The following is a 20,486-nucleotide window of genomic DNA, read 5'->3' as shown; positions in this document are numbered from 1 at the left end:
AAATCCACTATGGGAGGAGGGGTGTGGGAGGGGTGGGGGGAATCCCCAGTGCTTATAAAACTGTATCACATAAAACAATGTTAATAACAAATAAAAAAGAAAGAATTGACTAACAACACCTGCTGACACTGATAAGGGAATAAGGGTACCCTCCTTCACTGTTGGTATTCCTTTATGACCCCATCTGAAAAATAATGAAATCCTGGGACATTGTAATAGCCCACTCAAATAATTCTAATTTTACTCCAAGGTCTCATTGGAGTCCAGATTTGGGAGATTGTGAGTTCATGACACTTTGTACCAATAACCGTCTCCCCTTCCCAGATCACCTCAGTGGTGAGGATCTCTCCAGCGTTCTTCTTCCCATTTATGTATGCCACCCTTCTAAGTGCCTTCAAGGCTTCCTCTAGCTGGTTGGTGGTAATCAGCCACCGAGCCGACTCCACCAGCAACCTGTTGAAAGAACACAGAAACCACAGTAAACTCCACGACATAACTATCTCTTAACTTTTAACTCTCTTTCCCTTACATTGTAACACTAACATAAATTCTAGCAGTGTCACTAAATCAAATGTGCCTGACACCTTGTACTGGTCTTCATTAGGGGAGGGAAGCATGTGACCCTCAGTAAGTGGTTACACAGTCATAGAAATTTATTAGTAATAATCAATGGTATAATATACTTTCTTCTAACATGAACAAAGATTCTAGCAGTGTTGAGGTGTGCCTTACCCATTGTATTGGTCTTTGTAAGTGGCAGGGGTGGGTGAGTGGGTGGGAACTATATAAACATAGGAAATTGTGAGTAATAAGCAATGATATTTATCTTTCCATTTTCCGGGTGTACTTTGCATTACTTTTGTTAGTGATTTGTAATCTTCACTGTAGAGTTCTTTGACATCCTTAATAAACTTATCCCAATGTATCCCAAATGTATGATTATTGATGTTTTTTTGTCTGATTAGTGATACGTCTTTTTTCTTCATCTAAATAATACTGTAGCAATTTTATCTGTTCAAAGAATAACTCTTTAAAAGTAGATTTATTTATCTGAACAGCAGATTTATAGATACGGAGAGAGAACGTCACATGCATTCATTAATTTGCTAGAGACAGTTGCTACAGTCTTCCATCTTCCAAGGCTATTTTGGTTATTTTGGCCTAACCAAATATCCTGGACAAGTTCTTGGGCCATCCTCTACTGCTTTCACAAGGAGTTACTTTGGAGACAGAGCACCTGGAACTCTAACTGATGCTCCTATGGAATGCATGCTGTACACGCAGTAGCTTATCCCACAATAATCACTTCTTTGCTATTAACTTTCTAGGTCCTTGAGATGAATCATTATGTTGTTTATTTGAAAATTTTCTACTTTTTAAGGTAGGTACCTTTTGCTATACCCTTTCCTCTTAGTGTTGCTCTAGCCCATAAGGTGTAATACATTTTGCTTTCCTTTCAAGGAAATGTTAAAGTTCTTTATTCCTTTCCTCAATGACCCATTGCCTATTCCTGCTGTTCATATTTCATGCAGTTGTAGATTTTCGGTGGCTTTGTTTTTCCTAATTTAAACTTTCATGGAAAAGTGGTTGGGCTGCACCCTGGCTTCCCTGTGGCTGCAGGGCTTCCCGAACTGAGGGACAGACACTGAAACAGAGCCTAGTCTGAGGTATGGTGCTATGGGGTCAGGGGTGGTGATGAGAAAGGGGTGTCTGGTACAGGAGAGGTGGCAGTAGGTGTGAAACCCCAAGGGCCCTGACAGCCTCTGTAGGTGGTGGGGTGGTTAGGGGGGACCTGGGGCCTAGAGCAAGGAGTCCAGTGGCAGCAGCTCCCTTCCCCCACCTCAAATTGATATCTGGAAGGTTTTTACTCTGTTGATGTGGTGATAATGGCTGAGTCTGATGGGATGATACTGGGTGCAGTGTTGTTTATGATTTGTTAACTTTTTATAAGTCTTGTCAGGCATTAAACTACATGTTTTGGATAGTTTTAGTTAAATATTAATTATTCCTTTAACCAGGGAGTTTTGTCCATTTTTGTGCTGTGGCTTATTTTTTAACTTCTAAAGATTTATTTTATTTATTTGTAAATTGGAGTTAGAGAAAAAGAGAGACAGATGATGCATCCACTGGCTCACTCTGTAAATGGCTTCAATAGTCAGAGTTGGACCAGACAGGAGCCAAGCACTGCCTCCTACTCTCACATATTGAGACAGGGTCTAAAGCACTTGGACCATCTTTCATTGCTTTCCCAGGCCTGCCCAGGGCACAAGCAGCCATCTGTATGGGATGTTGGCATAGCAGGCTGTCACACATGAGCTCCTATTTTTTACTTGTTTAGTTTTGATGAAGGGTTTCTTATTTTTTATAATTTTGTACTGCTGTTTGTATTGACTGCATCAAATTTCATTAATAGGGTCAGCTTATTTTGTTGTAATTCATTATTTCATTTTTTAAAAAGGTAGTCTCAGAGTCTTGGAGTGACCTGTTTTGTCCGTTTTATTACTTGAGAGTTTCAAAGTGGTTGGAAATGACGTCCTCTGAACTGAGGAGGAAGGATCTTGCCATGGAGTTTTATTTACCAAGGAGATGATGGGGTAGAAGATACGGAAAGTACATAGGTTTTTTAGAAACTTATATTTGACTTTTATGATCCATCTCCTACCAGAGATGGTTTTGTTGTTGTTGTTGTTGTTGTTGTTGATGAATTTATTGAGTTCTTGTATAAATGGGATAGTAATTCTTTAGCTTGAAAATAGTTTCCTGCTATTTTGTAGTTGATTCTTACTAGGTTGGTTGTCACCTTTGCCATGGAGAGATCCGCTCCTTTGATGTAATCCTCCCTGCCTATTTTTACAAAATGCTGAAGTAGGCACATTTCTAGCAATGATTCTGTAATGTTTTCCCTTATTAATTTGATGGCTTCTAGGCTTAGATTTAAACCCTTAATTTGTTGTGAGTTGATTTCTGTATACATTTGAGATAGTGTTGTTGCTCATGGCTCCACATGTACAAACCCAATTTTTCCAGTATCATTAGCTGAGGAGATGATCCTTTGTCTAGGGAAGTTTTTCAGTTTTTTTTTTTTTGTCAGAAATTAACTTGTTGTAGATTCACGGTTTAATTTCTGGGAATTCTATTCTGTTCCATAATACACAAGCCTATTTGTGTGTTAGTGTAAGACTGTGTTTCTTCAACCATCACTATCTGTTTCTTCCTTCATGTAAATGATCATGTCATCAGTGATAATTTGACTTTTCTTTTCCAATTTTTACCTCTTTAATTCCTCTCTTTCCTAATGGCTCTGGCTAAAACATTTAGAGTATAATGGTGAGAGTGAAAACTCATGCATGCTTTTAGATTTTCTAGAAATAATTCTAGTTTTTCTATGTTCACTATGATGCCTTGGTTGCTCATATATTGTCTTTATTGTATTGATGTATGTTGTTTCAATTATTGAACAGGTGTTTAAAAAATGATGTATTTCATTGAATACTTTCTTTTAATCTATTGTGATTACCAAATGGATTTATTTTTTCAGTTTGTTGCATGTCTTGTATCATCTTTTTTGATTTGTGTATGTTGAACCATCCTTGCATCCCTGGGATAAATCCCTCTTGCTTTGGGTGGATTATCTTTTTGATGTGTTGCTGTGTTTGTTTGGTGAGTATTTTGCTGAGGATTTTGCATCCAAGTTTATCAGGGATAGTGTTGTACAGTTCTCTTTCTATGTTGCTTCATTTTCTGGTTTTGGAATTAAAGTGATTTGGGTTCATAGAAGGAGTTTGGGTTATTCTCAGTATTTATAGTGCTGCATAGTTTAAGAACAATTGCAACTAAAGTTTCTTTAAAGGTTTGGTAGAATTCAGCAGTGAGAGCATCCAGCCCTGGACTTTGTTTGGTTGGTGTGGTCTTTATCATTGATTTGGTCTTGGTTATTGGTCTACTTAGATGTCCCCTGTCTTCATGCCTCAGCTTTGGTAAATTGTTTCCAGAACTGTATCCTTCCCTTCTAGATTTTACGATTTGTATGCAGATAGCTGCTTGTAATAATTTCTGGTGATTCTTTGTCTTTCTGCAGTGTCAGATGTAACGTCTCCACTTTTGTTTTCTTCTCTGCATTTATTAATTTGGACCTTCAGCCTCCAAGTTTTGTCAGCTGAGCTAATTTTATTGATTTTAAGAAAGCAGCTGCTCATTTGGCTGATATTTGAATGGTTTATTACATTTCAATTCTCTTTAATTTTTCTCTAGTAAATGTTTGTTCTCTCCCATTAATTTTGGGCCTGTTTTGTATTTCTACATCTTACACATGCATTGTTCATTCATTTAATTGATACCTTTCTAAATTCTTGATATAGACAATAATTTCTATAAAGTTTCCTCAGTACTGTTTTTGCAGTATTTCATCAGCTTGTATAAGTTGCTATCATCTCATTCATCAGGTAGTTTTTTAACTTCAATTTTGAATTTCTGTATGCTGCACTTCCCATCCAGCTCCCTGCTTGTGGCCTGAAAAATCAGTGGACGATGGACCAAAGCCCTAGAACCCTGCACCTGCATGGGAGATCTGCAGGAAGCTCCTGGCTCATGCTTTCAGATGGGCTCAGATCTGGCCATGGCAGCTACTTGGGGAGTGAACCAACAGATGGAAGATTCTCTCTCTCTTTCCTCTCTATAAATCTGGCTTTCAAATAAAAATAAATATATTTCTTAAAAGCTGAATGCTTATTCTGCAGCTGTAGAGTGAGTGTTTGTAACCAAGAAACAGATCCGTGCCCCAATATTGCAGATTAGCTCTGTGGTTGTGGTTCTTTGAAACTGCTTAGGTGAAATCCATCATGATTATTGTATGGGGACATAAGCCACTCTGTGATTCAATACTAACTATTTTTTAATTGCAAAGGTACTCCAGCATTAGGAGCCAAATATTTACTATAGACACATGTTCTGCTTAAATCATTAATAATTTCCCTCTTTGTCCCTTTTAACAGCTTTTGTCTTAGAGATGACCTTTAATGGTGTTAGGAAAGCTATTCCTGCACATTTTTACTTTCATTTTCCATTCGTTCACTGTGCATCTTTACTGGAATGTAATGTCATTACTTCATGACTAAGTACATGTCGTTGTCTATTACAACTGATTTCATAAGCAATTCTCTCTCTGCTACACTGCAAAGAAGACTACCAAGTCTCAATCTTTGTGGTGAAGTGTTATGCTTTTCCTTGTTCTCATTTCAGGCATTTCAGAAGGTATGAACAGGAATCATGGCTGCAGTCAGGCCTAAATCAACTAAATGTTTATCTGACAATATTTACTTGAGTCTTACCAACATAGTTTCTTCTTGGGTTGTACATACCTGGACAGCAAAAAGCAGACAAACAAAGGTATAGATACAACCAGCTGTAATGTGTACCAGTCTCGAATGGCAAAAGCTACTCCCCCAAACAGCATCTGTCCGATGCTACAGGCACATAACATCAGTGTTACTCCAATATGTTGATATCTTGGCACTGTCCATTCTGATGCTGAAAAACATATGTGCACAATTTCAGACAAAGGGCAAACTCCCAGGTTAATTCAAGACACAAATATAATGGAAGTCACACATTGTTGACTTACTAAGGCTGATACTGTTTGACAAAATATTCATGACAAAAGTCCCAGCCAAGAAACGTAGGATGCAGAAGATGATGAAATTTGGAGCAAAGGCTGTGCTGGTTTCCATGATGGCCATCAAGAGGAGACACCATGTGTATATCAGCTTCCGCCCATATCTAAGAAATAAGATTACTTAGGCCGGAGTAATATAATGTATAATCAACGTAAAACACATGAAATATCTTGAAATTCAGAATGAATGTTCAGCAGCTGTAACACTGTATTTGAACATGGTGGAATACTGCAGTTATCATCAACAGAAACAGATGTCAAAATGTCAATTTTGTCTTATACATTACATTTTTTTGTACTCTGTTTGTATGTCTCCACAAAGTAGGGAAACCTGATATTTAAGTTATGGAAGACTTGCTTATGTCACTAAACACAATGATTTCCAACAAATGAATTTCATCCTGTTTTATCTCTCAATAGTATTGCATAGCAGCACCCCAATCTCATCAATCAACAGAATAATTAGAGAGAAAAGATCATTGTCATCAAAAGAGCTAAACTTCACTATTGATCAGATGATAATAACTGACATTTATAGAATATCTTGCCTCATAGCTATAGAATACTTTCTTTTCTAAATTGCATGGAAATTCCTGAAGGATACACTTCAGCTAGGTCATAAGGATTATCAAGAAATTAAAAATCTAGGAAAACATACCATGTGTCTTTTTTGACCACAGTGGAATGCAGTTGGAAATGAGTAATTCAAGAAAATATAGAAATTATACAGACAAGTGGAACCTGAATAATACCAACTTGTGAATTAGCAGCGGGATGTGGAAGAAGAGGAAAAGTAAATTAAAATTAGAAACAAATAAAGATAACAGTGATTAAGTCAAATTGTGGAATACAACAAAAGCAATGTTAATAGAAAACCTTTCATAATTAGTGTCTTCATCAAAATTTTGAAACACAGCAAATAAATAACCTTACAATTTATCTCAGAAATCCAGAAATTATAAGACAAATCACACCCTGAAAAATAGGAAGAAAAATCAAAATTTAAGAAAAAATAATTAGTGTCTAGTGTGGTGGTGGTATTACAGACTAATCCTCCACTTGCAAGTGCTGCCATACCACTACAGATAATGGTTCATTTCCCAGATGATTCACTTCTGATCCAGCTATCAAATTATAGCCTAGGAAATCAGTGCATGATGGCTAAGGCCTCAGGTTAAAACACCCACATGAGAGGCTGAGGAGAAGCTCCTTGCTCCCAACTGCTCCCAGGTTGGAATTACCTCAGCTCTGGCCATTACAGCTATTTGGGGGAAAATACAATCCCACTTTGCCTCTGCTCTCTTTAAAAATCTGGCTTTAAATAGAAATATTTTTTCAAAAAGAAGCAAATAGAATGGCACTTAAAAATTATACAAAAGATCAGTCAAAGGAAGAGCTGGTGTTTTGAAAAAAATAAAACTGCTAAGTCTTTGTCTCAGTTGATTAAAAAATAAAAGGCCCAAATTGCTAACACCAGAGATGCAAAGGAGATGCTACAAGTAATACCACAGAAATAGATAGAATCATCATACATACCAAAATTGGGGCACAAAGACATTGAAATGCAATTGAATCAGTACTGAAGACAGTACCAATAGACAAAGACTGTGACTGGATCCCTGCTGCATTTTACCAACTGGTTCCAGTTTTTCTTAGACCATCCAAACAACTGAAAAGGAATGAACTCTTCCAAACACTACTCATGTGATCAACATCATCTAAATTGCAATACCAAAAAATGACACAGCATAGAACAAGAACTATAGAATGATATTCCTGATGAACATAGCTGCACAAATTCTCAACAAAATATTGGCTAATGGAATTCAAGAAGATATCAAAATTATCAGCCATCTGGACAAGAGCGATTTATCCCTGTGATGCAAGGATGATTCATCACACACAAACCACCAGATGTGATATGTCACATTAGCAGATTGAAGAACAAAAATCATATTATTATCATTTGACAAGTTATATCATCCTTTTGTGATTATAAAAAGCTCAAAGCAATCGTGTATAGAAGGGACAAATCTCAGCATAAACAAGAAAAATAGGTGGGGCTTCTTTTTCCTTCTGCCAACAGCGTGGGCAGCTTGCTTCTAGCAGCCATGATACCTGTGCCAGGGATAAGAAAACAGAGCAGGCCTAGAAGCTTCTGCATATGCTTAGGTCCAAAAGGGCGGGAGGCAGGGAATGCTGCAGAGAGGAAAAAGTGTGTGGGGATGTCATCTGGAAGTGGGATCCCAGATAACATGCTGGTATTGTGTGCACATGAACCTGGATTGCGGACTTGTACACATATTGGGGCATCAGGTTAGCATGGTACCACTGGCTTGGGGCCCCATGCAACTGCTTGAATCCAGGATAGGTGGAGGAGTAGGATCCCAGGCTAGCACATGTGCTGGGCAGCCACTACATAGATCTGTGCATGTGCTGAAATTCAGGTTGGGTTGGTAGGACTCCTGCATAGCATGCCACCCCACAAGAGGGCCAGGCTGTGGAGGCCATGTGCTCTTGGATGTAGGGGTCTGGATTACCTGGAAAAGCAAGGCATGGAATATGGCAGATGGGACACCACTGTGGGAGTACACTACAGGTGAGAAATAACTTCTGGGGGACTTCCACTTACAAGACCACTATACTGGAACATAAGCAGGGTGACTGAGACTGAGTGATTCTGAAGAGGGAAGTTGGAGGAACTTTCTCAGTCAGAGAAACGTACCCACCCATGTATGAAACCTCAGTTGGGTTGGTTAATATCTACCACAGTCCACCAAAGCACTCAAAAGCTAGCACTGCGGGGGCTACTTGGTTAGACCACAGTAACCACTGGTGAATTTTGGAACAGGGAGTTGACCATGTTAGGCTGGGTTATGACACTAACCAGCACATGAGGAACCAGATCTCAGGGTAGAATCTGTGGGCAATAAGTAGGTTCACCACAATGAGGCAACAATACCCTCTGGTATCCTCAAGGACTGGTGGTGGGGAAGGGCCAACCTAGGCATCACCACAGAACTGACCTAGTTGGTTTTGAACAGACCAGGCTGTTCCAGGCTGTAATATCCATAGCTGCACCCAAGAACTGGGTGTAGGGTATACCAGGGACAACATCCACCAGCGCACACAAAGGCCAAGACAGAGGGGGCAGACTACCAAGTAAAGGCCTAGCACTCAGTGACAAAACCTGGGTGTTGGATTGGGCCTGGTGAGAAAACTTGGAAAACGCCCCTGGTGAGCTGCAACTCCCGCTGTCAAACACATGAGTTAGGGCTAGCTGCTATTCAAGCCAGAAAGGCTGCTTCACTTGTTGCCAGGTGTATTTGCCTGGATCAGGAGGTAGGCCAGGTGACGTTGGGTCAAATCATAACACACTGGCATGTACAATAGTCGGGATGGGGTGTGGCCCATGCTGGGCTAAGCTATCACACCTACCTGTTTGCATGAAAGTAGGGCTGCAACAGCTACTGTCAAAGGTCAAGACAGAGGATGGGTTGGAGCAACCTCTGGCAGCATGTGTGCCTGGAGGCAGGCCTGGACAATGAGCTAAGGGGACATCCTGAATAGGTTGTAGTGCCCATTGCTGAGCACAAGAACCAGAATGGGAATGACAAACTGGGCTGGACATGGTTGCAGCGTCTCAGTATGAGTGTGCACTGTGTCTGGGGTGTGCCAGATTTGACTAACCTCCAGCACCTACTGGTGCTCCTGAGAGCCACGGTGGATGTAAGACAGGCTGGGTATGTCTTAGCACATGTTGAACCACAAGACAGCTGGGTCTGAGGGTGGACAAGACAGAGCGGGACTGTAGCACCAATGGTTAGACCCCGAATGTGTATCTGCTGGTCATGCAAGGCTGTTGTACCTGCTAAGACAGGAGGTGGGCCAGTCAGGCTGAGTTAAGGACTCACTGACTGGTGTACATGACATCTTCCATTGGCAGGTGACCTGACAGAGGAATGTGGAGAGTTCCTTTGTCAGGATGCAGTCCCTGTAGGTGAGTGGAAAAATCAAGGCTGGGAGCAGCACAGACCAGGCTAGGTATCAACTGCATACTTGTGAGTCATGTCTGAGGGCAGGGCGAGCTGGACCAGTTCATAGCACACACCGGCAAAAGTGACAACCAGGAGGTGATGCAGGACATGCTGAGCTGGGCTGCAACATCAGATGTTTCACATTAGGGCCAGGACTTGGGTGCTGGTTGGGCTGGGCTAGGCTGTAGCAACTGCCAGCATGGCTTGAATTGGGGTCAGGCTGGATTGGTGTATGCCAGGCTGACCCAGGCTGCAACATTTCCCAGCAGATGCCAAGGTGAGGTGGGCCATGCCAGACTGTGGTGCACCATCAACAAGCACATGTAAGAAGCCATACAAAGGACAAGTCCAGTGGGGTGGGACTCATTTGCTGGGCCATTGCTCATTGAGTGAGCATGAAATTTGGGACTGGGGCAGACCAGGCTGTGTCAGTTTACAGAGCTGTTAAACTGCAAAGGGACAAGATGGCTGACTATGGTAGGCTGAAGTAACCAATGGTGCTGAAGGAAGGGGATGGGATTCAGTAGAGGAGAGGGCAAGAAGAGGATAATCATGGGGAAAACTGTGGGAAATGCCTGGGTGTTGCCAGGACTGAGGCAAGTACCACACAACTGTGAAACAGACATGAAAATAGGCAAACTGCAACTGCAAACCAAGAGGGTGAAGATAGACTCCGAACAGGGTAAACAGAGACTCAAGTGAAATTTGGTGAGTCACTGCTACAGGGAAAATCCCAAGGGCGCCTGCATATAGCAGGGGGAGAAAGGCATGAAGATCCTAGGGGCAAAGCACAGGTGAAGGGAGGCTGGACTGAAGAGACAGCGGCAGGCTCAGAGCTCGGTGACCTATCAGAGGAGTGAGCGCCATTGGCGAGAGGGCACCCAGAGAGTGAAACAAACGTTCCAGGAGAACCTAAGGATTGAAATCCTTCCACACCTGAAGGATCCCATACCTGCGTCACTCTGCAGGTCGCAGGAACCACACGAAAGGGAGACCCCAAACCTACCAGGACAGAAGTCCTCCTGACTCACAGAACCGCAAGAATGTGGAAAAGGGGGTGAGTGGGACCCGCGCCCTACTGGCCCATGCTGTTCTGGCTGGCAGGAAGGACAGGTTGAAGTTACAAAACCTGCTCCCAAGACCCAGATCAAGGAGAGCAATAACTCCAGCCACCCAAAAGGTGGCAACAGTGGGCAGGAGGACTATCAGGCTAGAAGACAAGCAGATAAGAGGGCTGGAAGAACATTTCCACAGGCTACAACTGACACCTAAATTTGAAAAAAAAGATAGGTAAATATACAAATAAAATATTGTCACTTTCACCCACTAAGAGGGTCACAACATGAGGGCCTCTACCCTAGTAACTTCCAGGACACCAATCAACTACAAGTGCCACAGAAAAGCCCCCAAAATGCATCAGAGACCTATACCACAAGGCAACAAGAAAACACACAGGCATGGGGAGAGGTAACAGAAAAAGAAATGAGTCAGATGAAGGAGCCAGTGCTTCTCCACAGATGACCAAAAGACCAGGACAATTACAGAGATGCAACAAAGGAAGCAACCCTTCCAAGCTCATTCTATGAAGCCAATATCACCTTAATTTGAAAACCGGATAGAGAATTAACACAGAAGGAAAATTACAGACTGATATCCCTAATGAACATAGATTCCAAGATCCTCAACAAAATCCTAGCCAATAAAATCCAAAAGTACATTAGACAGATCATTCATCCGTATCAAGTATGATTCATCCTGGCCATGCAGGGATGGTTCAACATTTGTAAATGTATAAATGCAATTCACCATATCCCAAAACTGAAGAACAAAAAATCATATGATAATCTCAATAGATGTACAAAAAGCTTTCAAAAAATTCAGCCACTTCATGCTAAAAATGCTAAATGAGGTAGGCCTAGAAGGAACAATTCACAACATATTCAAAGCAACATATGAAAAACCCAATGCCAGCATCATACTAAATGGTGTAAAACTGGATCCCTTTCCACCGAGATCTAGAACAAGATAAGGATACCTGCTATCCCCACTGCTATTCAACATAGTCCTAGAGGTGCTTGCAGAGGCCATAAAGACAAGAAAAAGAAATTAAAGAAATTCAAATTTGGAACGAAGAAGTCAACCTTACACTTTTTGCAGATACAGGAGCTTTTACATAGAAGAACCAAGAGACTCAATACAGAGACTGTTAGAACTTATACGAGAGTTTGGTAGAGTGGCAGGGTACAAAATAAATGAACAAAAATCAACAGCCATAGTGTATGCAAACAGCCCCAAGATGGAAAAAGAACTAACCAGCATGGTACCATTCACAATAATAGAGAAAAGAAAATGAAATATTTGGGAATAAACCTAACTAAAAATGTAGAAGACTTCTATAAAGAAAACTACAAAATACTTTAAAAAGAGAGAGAGAAGACTTCAAAAAGTGGAGAAATACACCATGTTTCTGAATGGGCAAAATCATTATCGAAATGTCCATATTACCAAAAATCAATATACACATTCAGTGCAATTCTACCAAAAGCATTCTTCATAGAATTGGAGAAAATGATACAAAGGTTCATCTGAAAACAAAAAAACCACGAAAAGCTAGAACCATCCTGAAGAATAGGAATCTGGTGGGGGGATCACAATCCCAGACCTCTGGACATACTATAGGGCGGTGGTTACTAAAACAGTCTGGTATTGGCACAAAGAGAGAAAGATCAACGGAGTCGAATAGAAGCAGCTGGAGGGAACCCATACAAGTAAAGCCAAATAATGTTTGACAAGAAAACAGAGGGCAATCCAGGAAAAACGGAAGGTCTCTTCAATAAATGCTGTTGGGACAATTGGTTGACAGCCTGGAAAAACAAGAAGCTAGACCCACATCTTTCACCATACACTAAGATCAAATCTAAATGGATAAAAGACCTAAACCTACATCCAGAAGCCCTCAAACTTTTGGAAGAAAATGTTGGAAATACTCTGCAAAATTTAGGTATAGGCCCTGACTTCCTAAAAATATCACCAAAAGCAATAGCAATCAAGACCAAAATAAACAAATGGGACTGCATCAAACTAAGAAGCTTCTGAACAGCAAGGGAAACAATCAACAAAGTCAAAACGCAACCACAGAATGGGGGAAGATCGTTGTGCACTACACAGGAGACAAGGGGCTAATCTCCAGAATATACAAAGATCTCCAGAACAACCAAAACATCACAATAAACAAACCACTCAAGAAATGGACACAGGAAATGGGTCCTTTAGAAAGGAACAAATCCAAATGGTAAACAAACATATGTAAAAACCTCAAGCTCCCTGGTAATAAGGGAAATCCAAATAAAAACATCACTGAGGTATGACCTAATGTCAGTAAGGATAGCCCTCATAGGGAAACCACCAACCACACTTGTTGGCGAGGATGCAGAGAAAAGGGAACCAAACTCCACTGCTGGTGAGACTGCAGGCTTGTACAGCCTCTATGGAAGTCAGTATGGAGAACAAACAACTGAAAATATGCATATCATATGACCCAGCACTAGCATTTCTAGGAATATATCCAAAACATCTGTTACATTAGGAACCAACATGCACCCCTATGTTCATAGCAGCACAATCAATAATTACAAGATCATGAAAGCAACTGAAATGCCCATCAACAGAAGACTGGACAAAGCAACTATGTTTCATCTACTCTAATGAAATACTACTCAGCAATTTAAAAAATGAAATGCATTTCTTCATGGCCAAATGGGCCCAACTGGAAACTATTATGCTTAGGGAAATGAACCAATTGCAAAAGATCAGATATCACAGGTTTGCCTTAATATAAGATAATATTATATCAAACCTAGAAATAGTACTTGTGAATTGTAATGCTATCACACCCTTAAACTGTCTGTACCACACAAAATAAGATATTGTTATGTAACCTATGAATCAATAATCAATGAGAAAGGGACTGCATATGATAATTCTGGTAAAAATGGATCTTTTAACACCTAATTTAAAAAATTGGCCTCAAGGAGACTTTAATATTCCTGATGATGAACACTTTTCTACTTTCTCAGATAGGACCTTACAAACACCTATGTAGATACAATAACTGACTGGTATCTGGAACATCCTTAATTCATGGCAAAGGTTATGTCCTTATCTCTGGACTTTTCTGAGGGATTCCCCTAAAAATCTGTGGGTTTCCCTATGACTCTTCTGGCACCAGAGATGCAATAACCACCTTGAATACAACATTACCCCTGGAGAAGACGGAATCCCCAGAGGAACTACATCAAAGAACTGAAAAAACATGATATGCTTTTAATATACTTTTTATTCCATGATAGGGCAGGAGGGCAGAGAAATCTTTCACTTTCCTAGAGTGTGAGAGGAAGACGTTAAGTATAATTTAAAAAGATTGCAGCAGGTGACTTATAGATAAACCACATTAGACATGAGCAAAAATACAGAGATGTTCAGGATGGAGGACCCAAGACAGTATCCTGACAGCCTCTTAATAGGAGGTCATATGCAAAGAGCAGAAGGGGACCCCAGAGTGAAACAAGAGGGTAAGAGGAGGTCTATATCCTAGTCCCAGAGACCCCCAGAAGCCTCTCAAGTGCTTTTGCCACAGAAGCAGTGGTTACATCATCAAAGATTGTTAGTATGGGCACAAAGGACCATATCCTTCCTGCCAAGAAGATCACAGAGAATTTGAATGCCCTCCTAGGCTGAGAACTCTGAGGTCAGCCAGTTTCTATCAGATCTCCCACATGGGATTGAAACATCCCAGAACCCTCCTCATAGAGTCTGATGACATTGGAACAACAGACAGGAGCCCAGGAGGTCCTCAGAGATAGAAGAATTGCAAATTTCCTTCTGGACTCAGGAGAGGAGATTTCTCTGGTAATTACTTAGCTTTAAACTTGGCTCCCCACCCTCTCTGGCAGTGACAATCAGGTTTGCTCAGGAGCCCAAAATCAGACAGAGAGAGAATAATATGTATAAAGATTTGGACAGGAAAAATTCAGCGGACTTATAATTGCTCAGCCTGTACCTTACTGGTCAGGTTCCCAACTTGGCTTTTCCTAGAAATCACTTGGTAGGATGCAGAGTTCAGTTATTCCTCACTAGCTAAGATATTGGAGATTTCTCTGTGCACCTGCTTAAGACTATTCTATTCCTCAATTGTTAATATATGGCTTGTTAGAATTATAAATCTATTTTGATTATCCTAAAATGCATGAAGTTTTGTAAAATCTATTTTGAATACTATAAACTGCTAAACATAACTATAATCATAAAAAAGGTAATAGCACTCACCAAAACCAAAGGCAAATGTGAATATCATCGCAGTGAAATATCAACAGAAGTCTAAATCAAACAATGAACAACCCTAAAATGACAGGGCCAAAATACCACCTATTTATACTAACCCTGAATGTAAATGGCTTAAACTCATCAATCCAATGTCACAAATTAGTAACCGGATTAAAATACAAAACCCATCTATCTGTTGCCTACAGGTGACATAACACACCAACAAACATCAACAGAAACTGTATCTCATGGACATTGATGTTTTTGCTTTTATTTTCATTTTCTCAAAGCAGTTTTTTTCTCATGAAATTCTTCAATGACTCATAAGTCATACCATTTCTTCAAGAAGGTTTTTGATATCCTTCTTTGTGGTTTCAGTTACGTAATAGTAACTCAGTAGCAAGTTGTTTAACTCATTGTACTGTAAATTTCTGTTTTTCTTCCTGTTGTTGATTTTGTATTATGGCTTTTTGTCTAAGGGGATGTATAGTAACTGTATAATGGAGATTATCATATCCAGATGTGATATCCAATATGCATCTGTACATCCAGATCAAAGATGGATTCCCAAAGATGGAAACCATTAACTATACCTTGACAATAGGGTGCTGGATTCTCTGTCATTGTCCATGCCTGCAATGCTGGATTTATGATTGTTTTTGAAGAACTATACTACTGTATTAATATAAGGGAAATCAGTGGAGGGAATGAACATTTAGGAAGGGAGTAAGGGAAATCCCAAAACCTGTGGAACTGTATCATGAAATTAAAAAAAATAAAAGGCTGTTAACCTGAATGTGTCCTGAGTTAGTGGAAAAGTCAGTCTAGGCTAAGCACCATATCTACTGGTGAATACATGAACCAGAGTAAGTGCAGGCTGCTCAGGCTTTGCTGCAACATCAGCTGGCAAGTGCTGGGATGGGGGGCAAGTCCTGTCAGGCTAGACTGCAGAACCACTTGGAGAGTGCAAGATCCACAAATGGGAGTGGACTTTGTAGTGAAATTGTAGCCAAATCTCTGATGGGCTATATCGCCCACTAGTGAGCAAGAGAAGCAGAACTAGTGGTGGGCCTGGCGGGGCAAGGGATAGTACCTGACAGCATGAATGTGGGTTGGATAGTGGGCTTGGTAAAGCTGAGCTAGACTACAACATCCACTGCTGTGTATAAAAGTGAACTAAGATGCAGACAGACTGCACCCGTTGGCTACACGTACTGGCATGTGTATAAGCTGAGGCTGGGAGTGGGCTGGTGGAGTTACTGAGGATCACAGTTGCCCCTGGTGCATATGAAGGCTGAGTGTGTGGTGGGCTGGGTTGGGCTAGACCACAAAATCCATTGGTTTGAATATGAGGTAGGATAGGGGTCTGAACTGACCCAGCACCTGCCAGCACAAGTGTGTGTGGAAGGTAATGAGGGTGACAGACTGAGCCAGACCCCACATTGGATGGTACACACAGGAGCCAGGTCATGGGTCATCTCTCTAAAGTTTCCTTGGTGTCCCCTTCCACAACTGGGCTGCTGGTCTCAAAACCCCAACCCTTCCTCTTGGGGAAAGCAGCAGAGAATCACCCTAGGTCTTGGGTCCCTACAGCCATGTGGAGACCCAGAAAAAGCTCCTAGCTCTTCCCTTTGGGTCGGCTCAGCTCTGGCCGACTCACTTGTAGCTATTGGGGTGTGAACCAGCAGATGGAAGGCTTTCTGCATCTCTCCTTTGCTCTCTGCAAAACCTGTCTTTCAAATGAAAATAAATAAATCTTTGAAAAAAATACTGGAAGGCATGTATGTATCCGATAGATGATTAATATCCAGAATATATAAGAAACACAAGATACTCAGTAAGTCAAACATTTCACTTAAGAATTGAGCTAAGAATATGAGTATGATTTTACCAAAATTGAAATACAAATGACTAACAGACATATGAAATGGTGCTCAGAATCACTAGTCATTAGCGAAATGCAACTTAAAACACAACAAGAATTCACTTCACATCAGTTCAAATGGACATTATCCAAAAACCAACACACAACAAAAGTTGGCAAGGCTGTGGTGATAGGCTGATACACTGTTGGTGGTAATGTGAACTTCTGCAAACACTGTGCAGTGCATTTGGGAGATTCCTCAGAGATTTGAAAATAAGTCTACAATATGACCTACTCATGCCAGGCTTGGGAATTTATCAAAACAAAATTATATCAACATACTATAGAGATTAGTACATCTATGTTTATTGCAGGTCAATTCACAATAAAAGTTATGGAATCAACCCAGATGCTTTTTTCATGTCTGTGAACAGAACAAATGATTCATAACAACAAATTACATTATCCAGGTCACATATAAAAACACTCTTATTTGGTCGTAGCCTCCTAAAATCAGAAAAAGCAGAGAGTATGAAGCATAAATTAAAGTACATCACATGAGCTTATCAAGGATTTCTAAAATCAGTATGTGCAGCATGTGATCAACAGGCCAAAAGAAAGTGAGATGACACCTGTCTGAAAGACGGCCAAGTATCAGGCTTCCCAGCAGTGACCCACTCATAAAGAGGGTTTGGACCACTGATTTTTGGGACTGATAATCACACACCAGGTCCCACTGGAAGAGGAAAGCAACCCAGTGGAAGTTTAGGAGAATTTAATCCCTTTTGTTCAACCTGATGACAAATTCTTACATATGACACATGGCCTCCTGCTATGGGGCTGCTCCCTCTCCAGCTTCACCTGCCATCACTCTCCTCGGGCTGCCCACACTCCAGAACTACTGAACCTACTCAGCTTTTGCCACGCGACTGCCTCACTCACCCCAAGCCATTCAGGCAATCTGCTGCCATGTGTCTGTAGTCTTTCTTCTCTTATATCACAAAATCCTTACTGTGTTACTGTCAGCACCTTAGAAAGAAACTATAATTTATACTGTTAATACCCTTAGCTTTTGTTTTCTAATTTTTGACTTCAGAATAATCTATATAAACTAAAAGTTTGGAATTATACCAAGTGTTCAAAAAGAGCCCACACTCAGATTTCACTATTATAAATTCCATAGATATTTTCCTTTATCCATTACCCAATGCAAATTTCTCCTATCTTGCTAAAATCAAAGTTCGCTTCCTCTGTCTCCCCATCTCTCCAAGTATGTAGCAAGCATGTTCATTTTATGTTCATCACTATGTTCACGATGAAAGGGGGCTCTGGCCCTGAGAAGTACTTAGCTGGGCACTGAAGGAACAATGATTTTTAAATTAATTTTGCAGTAAAGACCTAATCTTTCTTTTTAAAATGGATTTCCGGTGTCTTCTTTCAATTAACTTGATGTCCCTCATTCCACTCATTTGGATGGTAATGGTAGGACTTCAATCTTATAAAATAACGGAATGGAATTCTATTGTGTACATAACATTTTCTTTTCTAAAAAACATTAATTTATTTTGCCTTTGAAAGGCAAGTTATAGAGTTAAGGAGACAGATACACACAGAAAAAGAGCTTCCATCCACTGGTCACTCCATAAATGGCCCACTACAACTTGGACTGTTATAGTTCCAAAGCCAGGAGTTGGAGATTACTGGAGACCCCCATATGGGTGCCAGGACTTAAGGACATGAAGTATTAGCAGGAACATCACAAGTGCATGAACAGGGACTAATTCTGACAGGAGAGATGCTGATGCTCATTCAGGATTTCATCTTTCCAGAATACTTTTTTAACTCACTGAAATATGAAGATGGGCTCATATATTTTCATCATTAATTCATGTGCTGATGACAACCTTTCCTGATATTATATCTTGGCTACTGTGAACAGCAATAACCACGAAGGAAAAGGAATCACGGAATTATTCCACATCATTTGGATGAATACTCAATCACGAGTTTAGTAGGTTATATGGCAGTTCATCACCTGGTTTTCCAATGTCTGTACTATTTTTGATTTACATTCTCAGCAAGAAAAGAGTTCTGAGAAGAGAACTCAGAAGAGCTCTGTTTCATCTACTTACAGGTAGCCATTGCTATACTTTTTTTGAGACAGAGGTGATACCTCATTGTGGCTTGATTTTCATTCATTTCTGGAGTGCTGTTGTACTGAGCATTTACCCACCTATCAGTTGGTCTTTGTCACTGATTCCATGTTGAGTCAGCTGAAGAGATTCAACAACAGTGATGCCCTGATCCTATGCCCAGATGTTTTGATTCACTTGCTGTGTGTCAGTTTTGAAGTAAGTACCGAATGGCACCAATTTAGAATAATATGTGCCTAGTGTTACCTCAGTCACTTGTAACAGTGATCATCACTAATGATGACATGTGGTGGTAGGTTATGTTTAGTTTGCTCAATTCAACAAACTCAAAAATATAATCAAACACCTGTGATGATATTGTGGTATAGATGTTCAATAACTAACCTCTAAAGCAATGGGTACTACATACCCTTCTGAAGACACAGTGGGTAAGAGAAGTCCCAGTCCATTTTTACTTTTCACTCCAACACTTTCAGTTCTTATCACATCTCTATAGAGAGATCTATATTAAAACACGTTCACTTCTCTAAAGTGAACAGATCACTTCTCTAAAGAGGTTCACAAGAAGACTCTTACCTCTGTCACAATGGTGGAGAGGAAGTAGCTTTGGTCATACACCCAGCCATCCACACAGGGCTCTGTGTCTGACTCACTTATGTTGGGGAAGGTCCCATTCAGGTGAAGGAGCTGCCACTGGGGATGGATGAAGCGACGACACTTCTCTGGCTTCAGGTTTGAGTCGAGGGGGATGGAGACTCTCAGGAGATCATCCTGGCTGAGGATGCCAGTGTCATTGTGGGAGACAGTGTGATTGTCAAGGAGAGGGACCCAGCAGCGATGCTCAGGAGTGGCTGCAATGAAGTTTTCCAGGAGCATATGAGGGAATGCTATCATGTTGACAACAAAAAAGAAAGCAATCTGAAGGATCTGGAATCTTCCCAGAGTTCCAGCTTGATCCAGGAGCTCATTAAAGGCCATTGAGGCTGAAGGGCTTGTCTCCAAGAGGAAGCACAGCTGTTTTATGGAGAGAAGTTCAGAGGAGACAATGATTCCTTTCCCCAAGTTCACTGACACTGTGTAGACCTTGACTCCACTTTCTCCACGGCAGGCCCCTTCTCACACCTGCATAAGAGCAGAGATTAGAGTTTCTCCCAATTTTTTTTTTAGGTTTAGGCAGCTGCTAGGTTGAAAATTGAGGCACAGATGCAACAATTTGGCAAAGAGATCTGCACTTGTTAACAAGATGCTAGACAAAGTACTTCTCTGAATGAATCTAATCCTGGGCTTCATGAGACTTGTGTGAACTTGTTTCAATTGGATGGGTTAATATATGCATGCCCATAGATCTGTCTTTTTCTGAAAAGAGATTCATTTGTGTCTTCTACAATCCTTACAACATGTGGGGGGGTCAATCGTCATGGCCTTAAGGATAATGCTCT

General features: G+C 40.7%; 1 protein-coding gene across 1 annotated transcript in view; it reads right to left on the bottom strand.

The window, feature by feature from the left end:
* LOC121157563 (steroid transmembrane transporter SLC22A24-like) overlaps positions 1-20,025 on the bottom strand; it is a 32,624-nt gene extending 12,599 nt beyond the window's left edge. Inside the window, exons 1-5 of the mRNA XM_040981850.1 lie at positions 19,624-20,025; positions 17,527-17,630; positions 5,621-5,775; positions 5,358-5,526; positions 309-453 (exon numbers count right to left, since the gene is read on the bottom strand). Of these exons, the coding sequence (XP_040837784.1) occupies positions 309-453; positions 5,358-5,526; positions 5,621-5,775; positions 17,527-17,630; positions 19,624-20,025 (975 nt within the window). The remainder of the gene's footprint in view (positions 1-308; positions 454-5,357; positions 5,527-5,620; positions 5,776-17,526; positions 17,631-19,623) is intronic.
* Positions 20,026-20,486: the final 461 nt, after the last annotated feature.

This window comes from Ochotona curzoniae, unplaced genomic scaffold, assembly GCF_017591425.1.
Source record: "Ochotona curzoniae isolate NIBS_2020 unplaced genomic scaffold, NIBS_Ocur_1.0 contig_3527, whole genome shotgun sequence".
Classification (NCBI taxonomy): domain Eukaryota; kingdom Metazoa; phylum Chordata; class Mammalia; order Lagomorpha; family Ochotonidae; genus Ochotona; species Ochotona curzoniae.
Note: the sequence above shows the minus strand (reverse complement) of the source record. Positions and strands in the feature narration are given on the sequence as shown.